The 22,404-nt window shown below is 41.7% G+C and overlaps 1 protein-coding gene across 8 annotated transcripts in view; it reads left to right on the top strand.

Annotated features, from left to right (window-relative positions):
* Window positions 1-22,404, top strand: part of FRMPD4 (FERM and PDZ domain containing 4) — a 919,852-nt gene that overhangs the window by 263,619 nt on the left and 633,829 nt on the right. For 2 of the 8 annotated variants that reach the window (XM_084789372.1, XM_084789375.1), the window contains exon 1: window positions 16,031-16,476. The exons of 4 other annotated variants lie outside the window; for them this stretch is intronic. In XM_084789372.1, the coding sequence (XP_084645498.1) occupies window positions 16,445-16,476 (32 nt within the window). In that variant the 5' untranslated portion in view covers window positions 16,031-16,444. Of the gene's footprint in view, window positions 1-16,030; window positions 16,477-16,931; window positions 17,716-22,404 lie in introns of those variants that run through there. 2 more of the 8 variants (XM_084789371.1, XM_084789373.1) reach the window with 2 other exon arrangements.

Here is a 22,404-nt window from a genome sequence, read left to right as displayed (position 1 = left end):
AAAGGAGAGCTAGAAAGAATGAAACAAGAGTTTTTCCTGGGGTGCCAAGGAGCCAGTGGACTCATCAGCTCTGTGTCTGTTTTGACTGTATTCCTCCAAGTGGCACTTGGTTCTTCCTTTCCAAAGTCTTACCAACCTCCAACTGTATCCTGCCTCTGCCATTTTGGATGTTCTGCCTTCCTTTATGACATGATCATAACTCTATTTCACCTGGGTGCATATCTAGACTAGCACACCCATACTGATTTTTACATACTGGCACCCCTGTCCCTCTTTTCATTCCACCAAGCAGAGCTCAGTGGATTAATCTGAATTTCCCATTGTGACTCTCTTCACCACCTCAGTTTTACAGTCACTAATGGGAGCCCACTGCCTGCTAAAATGGTATCTTTGGAGTGGATCAATTTATCACTTACATCTTTTGTATGTCTCTAACTCCAGACCTCCCTCTAACAGAAACCTTGTTCCACATGAGCTATGAAAGGGGAAGAAGGCATATAGGGTGAGGGTGAGTGGAAATATACAGTCCATAGAGGAATCAGAGGGATGGAGGGAGGAGCATGGAGACTGTATTTGAGCTGAACATATACACTTTTTTTCTCACTATTTCTTCAATATTCTATTTCAGTAGCATTTGCATTGTATTGGACATAATACTTTCCCCCCCTCAAACTTTGGAAAAAAGGACTTCTTTCATGCATTCTACAGTTTGCATCTTCAGAACATTATCTCTGGGGCATGATCTTTCCTTCAGAACATTTTTCCGAATCCCCATGCCTCAGCTCAGAACCTCCATCTACCCAACCCTGCATTTTTAGGAATTTGGTTTGTAGCTCTATCCATTTTCTTTGACTGTTCTTTGCCCCTCTGGATCTCTTACTTCCACCCTTCTTAGCTTCCTCCAGTCCCCTGGCCATGGTGCTCAGTGAGTAGCCATGGCTCTGTGGGAAAAAAAAGAGCTGGGACGAGAAATCAGAGTGGTGCTGTGTGAGGGCCATTGTCTCCAGTCAGCTTGCTGTGTGATCTCTGGCAACTCATGCAACATCCCAGAGCTTCAAAGTCTTATTGTAAATGGGAGGTAATTGTCCTCTCCCCACATGGTTCCTATACAGGTCTTTCGAACAGGGAAGCCTGCTATCAAGTTGGGGATCTCATAGCTATTGTCCAGTTTGCACTCTTATTATACTGTTGTCTTAGTAAGTTTTTTTAGTTACTTGGCAAGTGATTTTGTCCTCTATCTAAAACTGGTAGCTAACCCCATATACCAATTGGTCAGGCATTCATTGACTGGGGCAAAAGGAAAAAGAAACAGAGAGAGAGAGAGAGAGAGAGAGAGAGAGAGAGAGAGAGAGAGAGAGAGAGAGAGAGATTCCATTATCTCATAAAACATAAATTTGAAGGTCAGAATTGCAGGCTGTTTCTAGAAAACTTTATCCTCCAGGGCCAAACTCTTTCTAACCTCCAGCCCACTGCCTCCATCTTCACTTTACTTTATCTCTTGCTGGTGCCTGATCTCTCTCTCTCTCTCTCTCTCTCTCTCTCTCTCTCTCTCTCTCTCTCTCTCTCTCCCTCCCTCCTTTCTCCTCTCTCTCTCTCTCTCTCTCTCTCTCTCTCTCTCTCTCTCTCTCTCTCTCTCTCTCTCTCACACACACACATACTCTCTCTCTTTCAAAAATGTTTATTGCAGCACAGCTGACATTATTTCTTTTTTTCAATCTTTTATTTTAATTTTATTTATTCAGATTACAACTCAATTGCCGTCCCATTCCTTCCTGCCTCCCGCTTTCACCCTAGGGGGAACTCTTCTCCCACTATATGGTCATAGGCTATCAAGTCTCATCTTGATAGCCTGCTTATTCTTTCTTTGAGTGCCACTAGGCCTCCACACCAAGGGGAAGTGGTCAAATATGGGGCATCAGAGTTCATGTCAGCGTCAGTCCCCACTCTCTACATAACTGTGGAGAATGTTGTGTCTCAAGAAAATAGCTACATGCCTAGGGATATGACTGGTGGTTATAGTACATGCTGCACAAGCATGCAGACCAGGGTTTGAATCCTTGTAACCCAAGTAAAAATTGGGCACAGTAGCACACATATCTGTAATTGCAGAATTACTATAGGAAGATGGCAGTCAAGTTGGGAGATTCATAGACACCTATGGGTAGCTAGCTGAGTATATGCAATGCAATGACAACAATGCGACCCTTTCTCAAAAGAAGATGTAAGTAAGACTGAATGGTGACTTCTACAGGACTTGCTATCACAGGCGCATGCCTGCATTCACATGCATCACATACACCCACCCACTCCATACATGTAGACACAAACCCACACTTACATACTACACAAATAAATGAGTAAAGAATAAAATCACTTTTCAAAGATGTTTTTAAAGTTTATTTTATTTTTAAGTGTGGGATGCTGGGGGTAGGTTCCTTCAGAGGCCAAAGGTGTTGGCAATTCCTGGAGAAGGAGTTACAGGTACTTGTGAGTCATCTGGTGTGGGATGGGGATCAAATTCAGAGGCTCTGAAGCTATTACTATGCATATTTTTCACTGCTGAGCCATATCTCCAGCCCCTGAAATATTTTGTAATCAAAAAGATCATAGCTATAGTTCAAGATTTGAGGGCCACATTTAGAGACTGGAATCAGTGAGGAATGTGATTAGTGCTGGGTTCCCAGCAAACACATGTATGTATGCGTGTGTGTGTGTGCGTGTGTGTGTGTGTGTGTGCGTGTGTGTGTGTGTGTGTGTGTGTGTGTGCGTGCGTGCGTGCGTGCGTGCGTGCGTGCGTGCGTGTGTGTGTGTGCGTGCGTGCGTGCGTGTGTGTGTGTGTGTGTGTGTGTGTGTGTGTGTTTGTCTCTGTATGGGTGGCAAGTGGCTCAATAAATATTAAATGAGTGAATTAATCAGTGAAGTATTAAATCAATACACAAAGGAGAGCTCAAAAACCTGGAACGACTCGTTCCAAGTCAGCTAGTTTTGTCCATGCATCTTACTTAAAGTTCACTGTCCTATTAGTCTTCAGGACTGGAGTAATTTATCCATCAAGCAGAAGTGCTGTTATTCAAAGTGCTTTGATTAGTTTTTGTCTAGGCCAGGGCCAAAGTGCAGGAGCTTTTTTTTTTTTTTTTCATGTCAGAAAGACAGCATAAAAGTAAAAGTGAATCTGAGAGGTTTAAAATGAGTCCAAAATAATAAAATGTCTCTCAGGCAAATGGGATGTCATTTGTCTGTCTGTCTGTCTGTCTGTCTGTCTGTCTTTTTTTCATTCATTACTTATTCATTTATTTCTAAACATTGCATAAGAATTCAAAATATTATTCCATGATATTCCACAGTAAAGATTCATATTATGACAATCCACATTCATAAAATCTTTAAAATGACCCCTTTCTGTTTCTTCCTTCCTTCCTTCTCTTTTTCTTCCTTCTTATTTCATCTCACTAGAGGGGATCCATGAGGGAGGCCATATTTATAATCCCCCATTAGCTAACTTTTCATATGTGCTAGAACACTGCAGGCAAGAGGACAGGGATAAAGATATAAAGGGAATTAGATGACTTAATAAGCCCTAGTGAAAGGTGCATATACCAAATGTAGTTCTTAACCTCCAATAAAGTTCATCTGCCAGAGAGCTGAGCTGTTCCTTTTCCCTCATCTTATAGACGCACAGCAGATTGGTAAAAGTTTCTGATCTTGACTCTGTTCCTTCTGGATTTCAAAAGCTCCCGAAGCAGATGGGCTCTCAGAACATCTTGCCTCTCTTGGCCTTTAGGAAGAGCCACTTGTATGTTTCTATTGCATGGGGGATGGAAGGGAAGTAGGACATGACAGCTCATTTTCTCCATAAAGCATATAAGAGCTACAGATCTTCTTGCGCCAAACTCCTGAGTACTGGTATTCCAGCTGTGCCTCCCCACACTCAGCTACAGGAATACTTAGGGAATGGAATAAAAATCCCAGTACATTGTTGTACTTCTAAATGTAGTGAGTGTGTGCATGTGCACATGCTTTTACTCCTCCCTACCAGTTTTCATATACCTCCAAATACTGCGGGCATATAGAAGTCAGAGCGTAACTTACAGGAATAGGTTCTCTCCTTCCATGCACATTCTGTGGATTGAACTTAGGTTATCAGGCTTGTACACCAAGTCCTTTACCAAATGCTGAGCCATCTCACTGGCCCACATTTAAATAATTTCAAGTCTCCTTTAAGGTAATTAAACATAACAGGAAAAAATGAATTGCACTTGTAGAATTTGAGACATTTTTCTTACATAAATCTACATTTGCATTCTCTATTTGATTCTGGGTATATCACACAGAAACAATGCTTCTTATAGCATAATAATCCTCATATTTAATAGATTTATTGTCAGCACTTAGCTTTTCTGGTCTCACCCCTTTGTCATCGCTAAATTAGGATAATAATACCTTTCTTGTCTAACTTACAGGGTGATTTCCAGGACTAATGAACAAAAGCATTTAGAAAAATTGAACCTTACAAATGTACAGTATGAGTCATATCCTTATTTAATACCAATAAAAATAATAATCTTTAAAAATGAGCTTGTCTTGCCTTCCAATTTATAGTCTTTTCTCCTATCTCTACAGAATATGAAGATAAGCAGAAAGATAACAAAAAAAGTGGGGGAAGAAATGGGGGAAAATGAAAACGAGAGAAGGGGAAAATACCTTCTTTCTTTCAATCATTTACATAACTTCCTAAAAAATTCTTTTCTTTAACCATTTATCCAACAGCTGGGAACACAGTTTCCCAACTGACTACCAAACCCCTCTACAGAAGGTAAATTAATATTTTTACTAAATAAAACCTATTTAGTGGCTCAATAATGTGTCTCAAGCACCTTTCAGGTTCAGACTCATAGCTTGAATATTATCCAAACATCAAGTGAGAGCTTTATGGCCCATTTAAGTCATTATGTGACAAAGTGAACACAATTTTTTTCTTCTTAAACTTTGTCTTAGGGACATTCCCATTGGCTTAAGCTTCAGGTCCAACATTTGGTGGATTCTTTTATTCTGCTCTACCAATTTTCATACATCACCAAACAGTCCTGATAATTTTTACTTCAACACCAATTTTGCATCCTTTCTCTCCACCCTTTCATGTGTATGTGTGTATACATGCATGTTTGAATATGTGTAATCTCATATTGCTGTTTTTGTATATGTGTATCAATGCTGCTCACTCTCCACCTTATTTGTTTAGGGCATATCTTTCCATTGAACCCAGAGCTCAAATATGTGGCTAATCTAGCTGGCCAGCACACTCCATTTCTGCCTTTGGTGCTGGAATCTCAAGTACAATGCCCCACTTAGTTTAATATCTGAGCCATCAGTCCTACTCCTATTCTCCAGCCCTCCAGTTTCTGCTATAGACCTTCTCTTCTTCTGACTGCCTTTTTTATTTTCGGTCATTTTCCAACAGTCACCAGAAGAATCTAATTAAACTACCCACCAGACAAGGCCATTTTTCACTTCAAATCACTCCATGACTCTCCATGTTTCAGTTCTCAAACTAGGTTCAGAGAAAGCTCACAGGAATGTCTTAGTTGAACGGTCAAAGTGATGGCCTTTAGGTTAGGGTCTCTTCCCTCTTCACACAGGAGACTATCATTCCATATTTTCTTTTTGCTTCAGGATTCATGGAAGCTATTGATCCATTTTTTTCCCTTTAGAATTTAAAGAACAGTGAGGCATATATATGTATAATATGTATGTATATGTGTACACACACACACAGACACACATCTTATGGCCTATGGCCTGCATGTCAAACATCATCATTTGTCTCTCTTCTCCCTGAAGAAGAAAGCCTCAGCCCACTAACCTTCCTTGTATACCCAATTCTGCTTTGTTCCTTTGATTATCTTGCTACAGTATGCCCTGAATCATGACAGCCCACTGAACACTCATCTTGCCTTTAGGGTATCTACATGGATTGTGCCCTTTCAGGGTCTAACTTACCACCTTGAGGAAGCCTTCCCTTGTTCCTGGGTTGGCTGTGCTCTAAAACCTGCTCTGCACTACGAACTAGTTCAGCTTTGAGACACATTAGATGGTGGGACACAGATGACTCTGAATTTTGATCCTTCATCTGCTGCTAAGCATCTGTGACTCTAAGCAGATCACTTTGTTGTTATCAGACATAGTTGATGCATTAGTTCCTTGATCCTTCACCCCTCATTTTATGTAATATACATTCTGGTAGATGAAACCGTAAACCAGACTTTAAAAAATCCTATGGTATGAAGTGCAGTGTAGATAACTAGAAGAAAAATGGTGTTAAGTGGCAGAGCATGTGCTTGGCATGTCTGTGGCCATGATTCGATCCCCATAATATACAATTAAAGTGCTTAAGAATGGAGTTTTTGTATTTGGATACCATGCAGAATTATCCTGGAAGATACAACACATCCTGTTGAGTACAGGGATCAGTGAAGGGTGCAGGGTTACCAGTTTATAGGCCATTGCAGTTTTCTGGGCCAGAGACAGTGGTTGTTTCTGTAAGTGACCATAGTTTATTTATTCAGATATGTAAATGTTTCAGATTTTTGTTTTCTTTTGTTGTGGTTTGAATACAAAATCTGCAGAACTTTGGCTAGCTGGCCTGGAACTTGCAAGGAAAACCAGGTTGGCCTTGAAATTGAGGCAACCTCCCCACTTCTGGCTCCCAATTGTTCTTGAATGCAGGGCTCACAGTGACTTGCCACCAATAGATCAAGTTTGGGTCAATTTTGAAAGTAAATCTGAAAGACTTGGTTACCGGTTTAAGAGGAGGTTTAAATGGAAAAAGTAAAAGATGACTTTCGGGTTTTGAAATGAAGCAGCTAGAGTGATGGAGTAAGTGTCAGCAGTTGGAGATAGTCGGGTCTTCTCTATAGTAATTACTCTAAAGACACATAAAGTTCCAGGTACATATTAAACATCATATATAGAAATGTTTAAGGAGTCACGAGAGATGAGAACTCCAAGTCAGAACCATCACCTATAGCCGGTGTTAAGCATCACCAAAGCCAGTGAGATCACCTAGAAAGTTAACTCTGACACTTAAGCAGAAGTGCTGAAACTCTGATGCCAAGTCAACAGGTCAACATGATGGGGAAGAGTGAGATAAGAGTAATAAGGAAGGAGCCAGGCACAGTGGTACATGCCTGTAATTCCAACACTCAGAGAGGCAGAGGCTTACTGGTTTACTCACTAGGGCTGTGTTCAGCTAACTTGCTTATACAAACAAGGACCACCTGCCCAGGGTGGCAATGCCCAAAGTGGGCTGGGCCCTCCCAAATCTCTAGGCAACTTCTCAGTTGAGACTCCTTCTTTCCAGCTACTCCTGATTGTGTCAAGTGGGCAATAAATACTAACTAGGATGCCTAACATACATACAACCTCTGGGTTCCAATCCAAGGATTGCATAAACTGGTTGTGGTGACTCATATCTGTAATGAACACTGGGAAAGTAGAGGTAGGTGCATCAGCAATCCAATGTCATCCTTTTTCATACACCAAGTTTAAAGTCAGCCTGGGATACATGAATCCTTTTCTCAAAATAAAAAGAACTGAATGGTTTAAGTCACCTGGAAATGATCCAGTACTTTAGGAACAATGCAGACATAGGATAAAGAGAAAGTTCCTCTTGAGGGCCTTGAGCAGGCCACAGAATCAAAGATTCTGGAGGATTGTTGTGTCATATATGTTTGTAAGAAACAGAGGCATAGCAGAGCACTTGGGCACACAATTATGAAAGAATCTCCACATTTTATATGGTATATATGGTTTAACCACTTTTTTTTTAAATGCCATGCAGCAGTGACTTTGCTCATTTCCTCTCTTCCTAGCTTCTACAACCTATGTATCCACAGATCATCTTTAGCAGGTTCCTCAAATGTGGCTATCAAACCATCTTGTCCCATTCCTCTCTGTGCTCACTGCCACCTACTTGGATGATTTAATTGAGCTATAACATCACTTTTGGGCCTACACATTCAGTTCACTGAAGAGTGCAAGTCAACTTAGAAACATGACCATGCCTCTATGCTAAACTGTTCTTCTATAAAATGAATATTTATGTTAAAAAAAACCTGTCCTTCTACAATTCCTCATTACATAGTGGGACCAGCCACCTCTTCTGGCCTATATACCCATGTCCCCAGCAAGTCACCAAATATCACTTCATTCAACACAGTTCTCTTCTCACATTTTATTATTGTTTTTATTTAATTTTTAAATTTACTTTAAGAATTTTAAAAGGTTATTTTATTGTATGTCTGTGAGTGTTTTGCATGTTTGCATGTTTGTGCGGGATGTTGGTACTTAGTGGCTAAGGAAGTCAGAAGAGAGCTTCAGATCCCCTCAAACTGCAGTTATAGATGGTTGTGAGCCACTATGTGGGTTGGTTCTTGGAGTCAAACCAGGTCCTCTACAAGCAACCAGTGATCTTAATCCCTGAGAATTTATCTCCAGATCCAATAATGAGTTTTTTGTGATATTTTCATACATATATATCAATATAATCATTGTTTTTATTCAAATTATTTGCTTCATTGCCCATCCCATCTCCCCTTGCTGAACTTTTCTTTCCTCAAATAGTTCTTCCTTATGCTTTTATGTCACATATATTCTATTACCCTGTTTTTATCGCCCTACCTTTATGCCTCTCACTTATAGTTCCCTGAGTTCCCTGTCTATTTTCATGTCCCCAATATACTTGTCTGCACATATGAATTTAAATATAGTTTCTATATATAGAAGGAAAAATAACAGTTCTTTTTCCAAAGAAATCTGGCTTATTTTACTTAATGTATTTATTTATATCTCTGTTTATTTTCCTGAAGATGTCATAACTTTGTTCTTTTTAAAGCTAAACAAAGTTCTGTTGTGTATATTTGTATATTCTGTTTTCTATATCCATTCATCTATTTGATTAACACAATACCCTTTTTAAGATTTTATTTATTTATTTTGATTTTATGTATGAGTGTTTGCCTGCATGTGTATTTGCACACTGTGTGTTTGCAGGGCCCAAAATTGACAGAAGAGGGCAGCAGATCTCTCTGGTACTGGAGTTACAGATGATGGTGAGCTGTCATATGAATGCTGGGAACTGAACCCAGGTCTTTCGTAAGGAGCAGCAAATTCTCTTAGTCTTAGACTCATCTTTCCACCCTCTTCTTCCACACACTTTTTTCTTTATGATTTCAGAGATTGATTTTTATTTTTTATTGGTTTTTTAAAAAGATTTATTTAATGTGTTTTCTCTGGATATATGTATGTGTAGTAGTAGATGTAAACATGTTTTTATAGGCCCCCCCCACCTCTAGACTTTCTACTTTTTCAAACCTAATTTATTTGGGGTTCTTTAATGCTTATACCTCCCTTCCAACCCACCTACCCTAGGTAGGAAAGGAAAGAGGTTAATGGGAATAAGAGAAGTAGACCTTTTTAGATTCAGTTCTTTGGAGCAATTATACTGGCAGGATTCCAGCAGACCCGTTAAACAGCAAACCAGCAATTTAGAAAATGTGAGTGCAACTGCAGCAGCCAGAACCCGTATCAGCAGCTGGAACCCAGAACCTCAAAGCATTCTCTGGAGCATTTCTCTCTAGGAGCTGTTCTCTCTAGGATTGTCTCAATGTAGAGTGATGAATAGCTGAACAGTAAGGAATGACGCCAAGACCAAAAGGCCCAACATCTTGTTTTGGGATACACACACACACACACACACACACACACACACACACACACACACACACACACATCTCCTCCCAGAGTCCATACTAGGATGTTTATCAGTTGGCAAAGACCACGCTACTGAAAGAGGCAGTTCTTTTTCTCATGGACAAACATCACCTGTTCTCTCATAAGTCTGTTTCCAGAAGACAAACACCACACACCCTTACACAAGTTTGTTTCACATCCCACACTTGGGATCAAAACAAAAAGATGTTTATATCCATTATAGGTATGTGCATAACCTTCAGTGCCTGGTGCCCAAGGTCAGAAGAGGCATTGGATACTATCTTATTTGGAGTTTCTATTGTTGTAATGAAACACAGCAATCAAAAGCAACACCTTTTTTTTAAAGGGTTTATATCATGTTGTACTTCCAGGTTATAGTCTATCCCTGGGGGAAGTCAAGGCAGGATCTCAAACAGGGAAGAAACTTGGAAGCAAGAAGTAAAGCAGACATCATGGAGAAATTCTGCTTACTGGCTTGCTCCTCATGGGTTGCTTAACCCGGTTTCTCTCTCTCTCTCTCTCTCTCTCTCTCTCTCTCTCTCTCTCTCTCTCTCTCTCTTTTAGATTTTATTTACTTTATTTGCACAGGTGTTTTTCTGCATCTATGTCTGTGCACAGTGTACCTGCAGTGCCCTCAGAGGCCTGAAGAAGTCCTGAGATCCCTAATGGCGGTGAGCCATCCTGTGGGTGTTGGTAATTGAACCAGGGACCTTTGGAAGAACATCCAGTGCTCTTAATCACTGAGCTGTCTTTTCAGCATCTTCAGCCTGCTTTCTTATACAACTCAGGATCAACTGCCCAGGGTTGACAGCATATACATTAGGCTGGGCCTTCCCATATCGGTCATTAATCAAGAAAATGCTCTACAGACTTTCCTCGTGGAGTCATTTTCTCAACTGAGAGTCATCCCAAATGACTCAAGCTTGTAACAAGTTTGACATAAAACTAACACAGAACCATTGGTATTGCAGTTGATAGTGGTGAGCCACTATGTGGGACTGGGAGTTGAACTCAGGCCTTCTGCAAGAGCAAAGAGTGCTCTTAGGCACTGAGCCATCTCTCCAGCAAATTATTTGCAAATTATAGGTATGGTGGTGGTATGTATATGTGAGTGCTAGTGCCACAGGTCAGAGGTGTCAGATTCCTAGAGAAATGTAGCTAGAAGTAGTGAGCTGCCTGATGTGGGTTTTGGGAATCAATCTTCTGGAAGAGCAATACATGCTTTTAACTATTGAAACATCCCTCCAGTTATCTATCTATCTATCTATCTATCTATCTATCTATCTATCTATCGATTTATCTATCTTTAAAGGAGAAGGACTTTATTCTGGCCCATAGCGGAAAAGTACAACCCATCAGGGTAGAGGAGTAAAAGCTGCAATAGCTTGAATCAGATTGAATGGGAATGGCCTCCATAGACTTATGTGTTTTAATGATTGGCCAATGGGGATTGATTGACACTATTAGGAGCTGTGGCCTTGTTGGAGTAGGTGTGGCCTTGTTGGAGGAAGAGTGTCACTGTTGAGGTGGGCTTTGAGGTCTCATATGCTCAAGCTATACCCAGTGTAGCTCACACCCTTTTCTTGCTGCCTGTGGATACAGATGTGGAAGTCTCTGCTCCTCCAGCACCATGTCTGCCTGTATGCTGCTATACTTCTTGCGATGACTAAGCCTCTGAAACTGTAAGCCAGCCCCAATTAAATGTTTTTCTTTCTAATAGTTCCTGTGGTCATGGTGTCTCTTCACAGCAATAGAAAACCTGACTAAGGCACATTTCATCTAGAATCAGGGAGTAGAGAACAATGAATGGCTATGAGCCATTCACTTTCTCCATTTACTTTTATCCATTAATATTTTCCTTTTATGTAAATATATTCTTTACTCACATACTATATCCTGTTTATGGTTTCCCCTCCTTCTGTACCTTCTAGTTCCTTTGCACTTCTCCTCTAATCTAGATCCACTTCCTTTCTGTCTCTCATTAGAAAAGAACAGGTTTCTAAGAAACAATATGAAAATATATATTTGTTTATCTGTGACTGGATCTCTCTATATATTGTTCTGGGTGTCTTAGAACTTGCTATAGACGAGGCTGTCCTTGAACTCACAGAGATCCACCAGTTTCTGTCTTCTGAGTGCCAGATTAAAGGTGTTTTTGTCTACTACCCGATCTTTAAAAAAATTTGAAATCAGTACATTTTTTAGATTTTTAAAAATTACTTTATGTTTATGGGTATTTGGCCTGCACCCTTGTCTGTGCACCACGTATTTGCAGTGCCTGTGAAGGCTGGAAAGAGGCATTGGATCCCATTGGTCTGCAGGGACAGATAGCTGTGAATTGATATGTGGGTTCTAGCAACTGAACCTGGTTCTTCTAGAAGAGCAGCCAATGCTCTCAATTGCTGAACCATTTCTGCAGTCCCCAAACACACTACTCTGAAGACAGACACACTGATAGCCTTCTGAGTTTTCAAGCATGCCCCAGCTGTTCTTGCCTCGGGGCCTCTGTGGTTGTTAATGTCCTTGTTGTTCTTTCTATGTGGTGCATTCTTCATCACGAACCTTGAATGAGGGCAGTTTCCTGTTCATCTTGTCTCTGGTTCAATGTCATTTCCTTAAAGAACTCTTCTCTAACTACTGTATCTTAAGTACCCACCTGATGACTCTGTTCTAATAAAAGTGAATTTCATTTTTTGCACATCATCATCTATTTTTTTTACTTATAGCCATTTCTTATTTATTTTTATTATCCTCCTCCTCCTTCTTATTGACTCTTGTCTACGTCTTTCTTAATTACTTTTTTTGTTGCTGTAATGAGACATAACAAAGGCAACTTATAAAAGAAAGAATTCGATTGGTGTATTGCTTACAGTTTCAGAGAGTGAGCCATGATGGTGGGGAAAATGGCAGCAGGCAGACAGACATGGTGCTGGGGCAATAACTAAGACCTCCATCCTGATCAACAAGTTGGCGTCACAGAGAATGAGACTGGGCCTTATTTTGGGAACTGAAGCACCAAACTCAACCCTCAATGACACACCTTCTCCAACAAGTCCACACCTCCGAATTCTTCTTAAAAGAGTTCCACCAACTAGGGACCAAGTATTCAAACATATATGGCTATGGGAGTCATTTTTGTTCTCATTCAAACCACCATAAACCCTACGCTCCTTACATATAAGCAGACTATATGAACAGAATCTTACATTGTTGCCTAGAACAATCTGTGGTACATGGTAGGATCTCCACAAATAGATATTAAATACATGGATGCTTTGCTTTTATTTACTCACTGGTATTATCAAGAAAAAAGCCTCATCCTCTTTATTATGAAAAACATCAAGCCCCATAGTGGATTCCCAGGACATGATTTAGAGAAAGACTCAACAGTGCTGAGGAAATTCCATACTCTTGCCTCTGAGAGACCTCCAGGACACAAAATATAACATGATTCAGAGATTTGGTGACTGGCCTTATGAATATGCATTGTATTTGTAGGCAATGGTGCTCACTTTTGGTTAGTCCCTGCACAACTCCACCCTCAACTTTACAGTTGTGCACTCAAAGGAAGAAACATTTTTAAGGTCAATCAAGGTGCTTATACAAATCTTTCTGGAGTTACCAGCTCAACTCCCATGGAGCCAAATTTCAAGTCATGTTAGTATGGTAGTATTATGTTATTATTTGTGTTTCAGACATGGGGAAACTGAGTCTCAGATGAGTTACAGAACTTGCACTTAATCTGATGGCTGAATACATAAGAGTTGGATACATAAGAGTATCCAACCGAGTTTGACAGTATGTCTATTTGTCAGAATGTTGGTTCCAAGCAAAACAAATTAAGCAGTTATTTTCACAAGGCTGAGAAATAGTTTCTGATGTGGAACTCTGCAGGATCAAGTAGGGCCTTTGAGATTATTCGGGCAGCAGCTGAATCTTCAGAAAATCACAGAGGTCCTCAAAATTCAACTCGGGGCTTTTTGTTTGTTTTAGGCATAACTGTTTCATGCTAGACAAAGAAATCTCTCACAGCTTCTTTGCTGCACACATCTGGCACACAGAGAGGGATGGGGCTGAGAGACCAGCCACTCAGAGCTCATCCTGGCTGCCAGGCTGGCTCAGAGGTATAAACTGTGTTAGCATGTTTCAGGGGAGTTAAGAAACAAAGGTGTGGGAAGGGGAGGCCTTAGCTTTAGAAAATGCTATCAATCCATTAGAAAACATACCAGACAATTACTCTATTGCAGGAGAATAAAAGCCAGGAAAAGGCAGTCATTTCCCCTGGTGACTGTTTTGCTATGGAGAGGAGGCATCTGTACCATTCATAATTGTAGTGCAGAAATTGGCACAGCAAGAAACCCCAATGCCAGCTGTTCCAGGTAGACCAGATGTGTTGAAGGGAGGCTTTCTTTACAAGTACATAAAATGCCTATTTCCTGTCACATTCACTGCTAAATAAATAGCTATGTGATATCTGCAATAGATTATTAGTTCAAAGCTGGAGACTGAATTCTTGATCTTCTGCATGCTAGGTAGGTACTCTACCCCTAAGCTATATCCTAAAACCATACACTAGTTCTTCCTTAATTGGGTATTCTTTTTTTTTCTTTAAAAAAGTTTTTCCAATTGTTCTGTTAACATGAACAACAATTCTTCTTCTTTTTTTTTTTTTAAAGACAGGCCTTACTTCAGATATACCAGCCTGAACCCAAACATTTTTTCAAAGCACATGCTCCAAAAGCATTGCTTGATTTTTCCCTTAACCCATCAGAGAGTTGGTCCATTGCCAATAGATGCTAAGAGGATCCTCTGCTATGAGATGTTGAAACAGAGATGGAGGGAAGATGTCAGTTTCCACTTTATTGGGAGGAGAGTAGAAAGACTGGGGGGGGGGCAAGAGAGAGCGCTAAACAACTGGAAGAACAAGAAACGATTTTCTCCACCATCATTAGTAATCCAAAAGAGGACAGAGGGTGTAAGGGGAGTGGTTGTGAGAGGTATAAACATCAGCTATGAGGCCACAAAGGCAACAGTACTTATTTCAGATGGTAAGGGTGCTTTGACTGTGAATTTAAAAAGCATGCAGTTCATTCAACATTATTTATTAAGGCATTTCTATATCCAGATTCTAGACATTGGATCACACAGTAAAAAACAAAACCAAAGACAGATCTCTGTCCTTGTGTAACTTTCATGCCAGTGGAAGATTCAGAAGGCATTGATGCTAAAAATAAATTATATAATATGCTACTGGGTGATAAGTGCTATGGCAACAGGAAAAACAAACAAAATATAAAACAATAACAAGCTAATGGATTCTTGGAGTCCAGAGTCTTGGGGTCTTCCAATTTCAACATGTTTTTGTGAAAGTAGTATTTTCGTGAAGAATTGCTAGCATCAAGAGCCAACCATGCAGATATCTGATGGAAGAATATTCCAGGCTCAGGGAGTAACCCACTGCAAAAGGAAGTAACTTAGACTAAAAGCCTAAGGTTGAAAGCTAAGTTTGGAGAATAGCAAGGAAGCAAGTGTGGCCAGAACAAGGTTAGTGTTTGGGATGAGGGGAACAGAGGGAGAAGAGAATGGAGAGAAGAGGGGAGAAGATCCAGAATTTAGAGTGTCCCAGCATCTAGGTATTTGTTGGTAGTTGTTTGACAGAGACTTTGGTTTGACAGAGGAATAGAGCATTTATACCGTTTAGTTCAGATAGGTAGTCTTTTTCTGATCCATGGTGTTTTATGTGTGGGTGTATGTGATTGTGTCTAAGTGTGTTAGTGGTTTGTGTGTTTGTTTTTCTAATCTATCTTTGAGAATAGACTGTCATAAAACAGAATTTCTCTTTTTCAGCATGTTGCCTTATATGACAGGGTTGCTATGAGGTTCAAATACACACGTGCTTTAAAAATTATAAAGCTTACCAAAACTATCATTATTTTATGCAAACAATAGGGTGTTAAAAAACCAATGTCTTTCTTGCCTTCTGGACTCCAGAAGTTACAGAATTTACATTAAACTAGGCTGCCTATAAGAAGCTAAAGGAAAATTGCCCTGCCTTTTCAACAGAAAATCAGTAATTTATGCCTGAGTTTTATTTCATCTAGATTGTACAGATTGCTACTGATTTTATGTTTAATTTGGAGAGAAATGCCTTAAAAATAACATGGAAGTACTGGGTCTGAATATTGAAGACTTTAAATATAACAGCAGAAGCAGAAGTCTGGGAAGTTTAAACCTATTTCCTTTTCCTTAATCCCTTGGAGAGAGAGAGAGAGAGAGAGAGAGAGAGAGAGAGAGAGAGAGAGAGAGAGAGAGAGAGAGAGAGAGAGAGAGAGAGAGAGAGAGAGGGAGAGAGACACTGGCTAGCTGGAGCCTCCAAGCCAGAGCCTCCAATCTTACACGGGAGGCATTGGCTCTTTGCGGTGGCCCTGTTGCCCGGTGAGAGCTGTCTGCGGGTGGGAGTATGCACTCTAGTGAAGCCAGCTGACCTTCACCGACTCTGGGGAGAAATTGTGAAGGGTCTAGGAGAAGACTCCTTTAGACTCCAAGAGAAAGAAGAAAAAGAAGGGGAAGCCCTGAAAGAAGCCTGAGCCTCCAGGAAACATTAGCAGTGAGTTAAGGAACAGGCGTGATTACCCAAGGTAATTATGTAAAAGAGAAGCAAGCCTAGGAGTTCTAAATGGCTGCAACTTGGAGTTTACTCTGTCTAAGGTGAGTGTTCAGTGTTTGTGTTTCTCGGGCAAGGTTTCTGTCCCCCTCCCCTTTCCAGATTTTGCCCACCCTCGATTTGAAAAGGCAGCTTGCTCCGCCCGCCAGACCCCACTTGCAACCATTCTCTTCCCTGTCATCCTCAGCCCCTCCTAATTAGCGCTGCACCCCGCCCCCACCCCAGTTCCTGGGACCCTGAGTTCTCTTCTCCGCTAGTAAGGAGCAGCTGTGTTTATCCCTGCATCCCTCAGATGCATCCTGTGGTTATTTCACCGACGCTGCCCTGGTGCTGCTGTCCAAAGAACACACCTTTCGAGCTAGCCCAGCAGCCACGTCTCGCTCCGGTGGTTCAGGGAAAGCAGAGGGAACTCTGGAGCTCTCCAAATCGAACCCACTCCGCTGGGCACCTCTCTTCCCTTCCCCTCAACAAATGATCCCGTCAGGATCATCTTTGCTCCTTCCCAATCCCTAATTCTGTTTACGGAAGCCTAGGGCCGCCTGCAGTTGCATTGCTCTCCCTATGGTTTTTGGAAGCTGGAGGTAGTGTTTCACGGTCCTGCAGCACGCTAAGGACCGTTGGAGCAGATCTGAAGGATCTGGAGGCTTCGGGAGCGGGTGACAAGAAAGTGCCCCCTCCCCCTGGGCGGGTGGGGGTAGGGAGTCGAGAAAGGGACTCGGCTTGGGGAAGGAGGCAGGGAGGCAGCTGCAGTGCTGTGAGGGGTGCCTGCGCGTGTGCCAAGCTTGCCCGCCGCCTCCTGGTTCAGTCTGCGATCTTCGGTGCGTGGGACACTGGGCCCCAAGGGCTGGGAAGCAGGAGAGGCACCCCTCGCCCTGGCCTCGGGTCCTCTGGGCGCCTGACGGTCCTCAGGGCCAGAGCTCTCAGGGCGGGGCGCAGGACCCGGGCCGCGCACCCCGCCCTCGCTGCTTGCGCCCTGCCCGGCGGCTCCCTCTCCATTGAGTTTTCCCGAAGCGGGCGCCCATCAATGGTCCTGCTTGGGGATGCACACGCAGCTCACGGCCGGAGGGGGGTAGCAGCCGCCGCCTCCAGGTACTGGCCCTCCTGGGTCTCCGCCACCACCCTCTGCCGCCACTCAAGCCCCAGGCGCACTGAAGTCCTGGCCATGGGGCTGCTGAGGCTGCCTTTGCTGGCGTGAGAAGGGGCAGCGGAGCCACCAGGCTCTGGGGTCCCCAAGCTACCTGCATGGATGTCTTCAGCTTTGTGAAGATTGCAAAGCTCTCCAGGTAGGGACCGCGCGGGTTTTCTTTGCACCTAGGGCTACCGCGGAAACTTGGTGCTTTATTTTTCTGGGGGCTGTAAAGAGCAAAAGCTTAAAAGAGCAGTCAGGCTTAAGGTAGGACCAAAACCAGAGGACCAGAGGCTGCTGCCTTCAACTTATTTCTCTTTTTCTGATGGGGCTTTAAAATCACAAGCATAGAGCACACACACACACACACACACACACACACACACACACACACACACACACACACACACACACAGACTCGCACACCAGATATTCAAAGCAGCTTGTTTTCCCCTAGGAAAAGCCCGAGTGGCTATTAGGGGTCACACTATATGTTAAGGGGCCAAGAGAAGATGGTTGTAATCTATTTTGCTAGGAAAATCTAGAAGTATTTGGAGCTTAGGTACTTGCTTTCCAAGCAGCAAGACCCAAAGTGTCCCCCCTTTCCCGCCCCTAAATTAGACATCCATGCTCTGGAAAAGTCAGTTTGAAGGTTGACCCGGATGTTTCCAGCAGCGACCCAGATGGCAAAGTCATGGAGGTAGAAGAGAAAGGGTTTCAGCCATTCTTTGAGTAACTGTGGAAATCTAAAGCCATGAAGATTTAGAAATTTGCTTCTAAGTCGATGTGTTATGATTGAAACTGAAGGCAAATAATCGAATCAGGCCAATTTTTTTTCAGCAGTGCTAATGAGAGAGTAGTAAGTAACATTGCCACTTTGAGGCCACCAAAGTAGTATTTGCTCAGAATTCTTCTATCCCCTACCCTGCTGTGCCTCCAAAGCCTTCCTTGAACCCAACAAGTCATATCTTGTGCTTGGGGCAGTAACTGAGAGAGCTGGGTAGGAGAGGTGTTGGAGAACCATGCCTTCCCACTTCCTTGTGAGTCTGACACTCTGACACTGGCAGTCCTCTGCCCTGGAGATCTAGGGGAGTAACCCCTATGAGATAGGTACTTTTTTTTTCAGTATAATGTTATGGGGAGTATGATGCTATATTGTACTTATTTTTTCATATGAGAGTGAAATTGTGGATTGCATTAAGCAAGGATGAACAACCTCAAAAACCCGAGGCAGGAAAGATATTGACTTGTCTTTTCCCAATCCTATATGAGGCACTCTTAGCCCTCTCTGGTTTGGATACTGCCAACAACCACAGCTCTTTCTCTTTCCTGTCCATCCCCGTATGCGCTCAATCGTATAGGTTAATCTTCACATCAGACATAGATTACTCTAGGGAGAAGATCCCCAGTAACTTACTCTGGGTATCTCAGAGATACTAGGGTGCTAGATAAATATGTGTCTTAGAGCCACCCACAAAAGTCCCTGCAGATCAGAGGGGGGATGTATGAAGCAGTCAATGGCTATAATGTGACAAATTATTTTGTTTCATGCTGATTATTTCAAAGAGCCATGGCTTCACACTCCCCCCCCCCCAGTCCTATTAACTTCTTACATGTTTCTGCCTATGACTGGAAAATAAATAGCTATCAAATAAGAATCATGTTTGGGAAAGGGCTAAGGGACGATTCTGGGATGATGTGGTGGCCTCTGTGGTAGATGGAAATGGGACTGGGGGAGAGAAAAGTTAAGAGCATAGGCTAAAGTAACAATGAGAATTTTGGGTGGCCTCATGCTAAACCCAGCAGAATTTACAAACCATCTATAGTCTTCAAATAGTCCTTAAACTTTGGTTCCCCGGGGAAGTCAGTGTTGTATGTCAACAAAAGACCTATTCTATCTATTTTTGCTAATTTCTAGGATATCTTTGTGATTTTCACAAGTCGGAGGTTTTATAAATTATCCAGGCCAGGCTGTATGTGTATGGGGACAGGGATAAAATTCTTTTAAAAGAAGAGTTTAAAATTCTTTACATGAGTGTGAATTTTGTCTTCTGTCCTAACGTCATCATCCACTAGAATGTTTGTTCTAAGTAAGGCTTCCAGCTTACTGGAGTTCCTCTTTTGTTCAGTGTAAGCTCCAGGGTGGCTCTCAAGCTGGAACAGGGATGGCTTCTGCACCGGTGGGGGGGGGGGCGGGTGTCGGTGGCTGTTTGCTTCTGCCCTTGAAAGAACAGGATGTGTGTGTGTGTGTGTGTGTGTGTGTGTGTGTGTGTGTGTGTGTGTGTGTGTGTGTCTGTGCTTTAAACACTGTTAGAGAAATCAAGTATAAAAGTGCTTACATGGCAGGATTTCCCTAATTTCAGTGTGAATAATCTTCTTAAAGGACTTAACTTTGATCAGTGTGGTGGCTTGAATGCTTCAAATTCTCCTGAATTACAGGAGAACACATGTAGTTGCCCTAGGTTTGGTTCTTAGCCTTGTCTCTGGTTCTTAGCAACTTCACTTTTAAAATGTTGACTCAGAAAGCATTTGCTGTAACTGATATTTGCTAAGTGTCCGATCTGTGAGTAAAGACAGTGGTCATTAAAGAGCATTCCAAGAGAATATTAATCTGTGCTGGGATCAATAAGCCAAGCGCTTTGACTTTCCGAGGCGCCTGCATTTAACTATTCGTCTACTAATTGCCTCCCAAGAACCCAGTAACATCTTATCATTGTCACTTAAAATAAATACTGCCAAGCTAGATTTAGCTAGCAAGTGGTGGCGACCCTTTAAGCCATCTGTGTGAGTTATGACCCTTGATTGCATTCGTTGTGTGTGGCACACTGTGTCATGGCTCTGTCTGAAGATGTTTTTTGTATTCTAATTTTCTGGTTATTAAACTGCTTGATAGTTTATATGCAGTTTTTTTACTTTGCTGTTTCCTTGGTAACAGTTATATATCATTTTTCCATCCTTGTAGATGAGAGCATTACAGATGATTTCTTTATAACCCCGTAATAGTATAAAAATAGGCATATATTTTTATTGTTACTGCTCTTAGTGTTGACTATTTCATTTGTGAAGCAGATGCACTCTCTCAAATGTTTATAGAAGAACACAGTTCAGTAGAAAAACATATGATTATGCTGCTTTTGCCTGAGGGAGGTGAGTTGAACCCCTGAATTCATAGGGTCTTTATTAAGTTGAGAAATGCATTCATGAATTGAGTGGCTAACTTCATTTCTATTTGATGGTGGGGTCCCAAGTATTGATGTGAAGATTTTTCATTGTGATAGTAAGAAAATTCACAGTAAACAATATTTTACACTTTAAAAGTATTTCATGGGTTATTTTATTTTATTTTATCAGTATTATTATTTTCTATAGCAGTGATGAAAATCTGTCATAATAAAGTGGTAATTTTGTTACAAGTACCTTTTAAAGAAGCATGAAATGTTTTCATTTGTAGTTTTTGTAGATTTTGATAGAAAACCTACTTAGATGCAATGAAAGTTTTAATACTTAACACTATCCAAAATTATCCATTTCCCAAGGAAGAGGAAAGTTAAAGAAGAAGGCAAAAAGGAGTCTTCCCTGCTCCACTCTTTTCCCTTGAGTAACTTTGGCAATAGTGCTGATAATAGTGAGCTCTGGAGACTAGCAGTGAAAGACCCCCAAAGACTCTGGATTTGAATTTTATTAAAGATGCTACTTGCTCATCTTCTGACTCCTCTCTGGTTCTGCTGACTTCTGTGGCTGTCAGGAGGCAAAATGATGAAGAGTTTCATAACAGAACTAGATTCCTGTTTTAGGAATATTTAACTTTGGTTTCCCAGGGGCTGCTAGTAGCAGTGCACAATTCTAGTCACTCAGCTTCAGGGAGATGGAACCTAGCTCTAGTGCTATATGCCAATTCAGCACACACACACAAGGGAGCATGCATGCATGTGCACACACACTCGCCCCCCCCCCCCAGACTGTACTGATGGTGAAGCTTACTTATACTTTAAAGGCATGGTCTGGAAATTCTCAGCTTCTGTTTATAGCTATTGCAACTAGCTGGTCATTCTCTTCCTTTTACACACACACACACACACACACACACACACACACACACACACACGTGCGCGCACACACACACATGCACACACACAGTTTGTTGTGGTAGTTTAACATTGTTAGTGGATAAGAAATGGATCCATGTTGTTTTTTCTTTTCCTTCTGCTGTGCTGGGGATGGGATGTAAGACTGTGTGCATGTTTCCACTGAACAATAGTACTAACCTCTAGAAATGAATCATCTTTAAGGAACCATCTTGAAAACACTGATTTTGCTTTTAACATAGTAGCAAAAAATGAGGCTTTTAAAAAGATTGTTGAAACATACATACAATCTTGAAATTTGAAACCTTCATGTATTATTAAGTGCTTTTGTTGTTGTTGTGATTTGTTTCTTTTTGTAACAGGGTCTCTCTGTGTAGCTCTGGCTGTCCTGAAACTCTTTATGTAGACCATGCTTGTCTTGAACTCAGAGACCTGCTTGTTTTTGCCTCCCAAGTTCTGAGATTAAAAGCATTCACCACATTCTCTGCTACTTTCTTTTTGCTTCTGCTGGCAAGGGCAGATGTAGTTAAAGCTGTCTTCAAACTCTTTGTGTAGCAGAGGATGACACTGGAGCTTTTGATCCTCTTCCCTCCTCTTCCCAGGGCTGGGATTACAGTATAAGATGCCACATCTGATTTCTATGGCACTGGGGATGGAACTAAGGACTTCATGCAAATATACAAATACTCTACCAACTGAGCTCCATCCGCACCCCCATTCTGCAAGATGGTCTTGAACCTCAACATCTCAAAGAGAAAATG

This window comes from Acomys minous, assembly GCF_964271855.1.
Source record: "Acomys minous genome assembly, chromosome: 7".
Taxonomy (NCBI): Eukaryota; Metazoa; Chordata; class Mammalia; order Rodentia; family Muridae; genus Acomys; species Acomys minous.
Note: the sequence above shows the minus strand (reverse complement) of the source record. Positions and strands in the feature narration are given on the sequence as shown.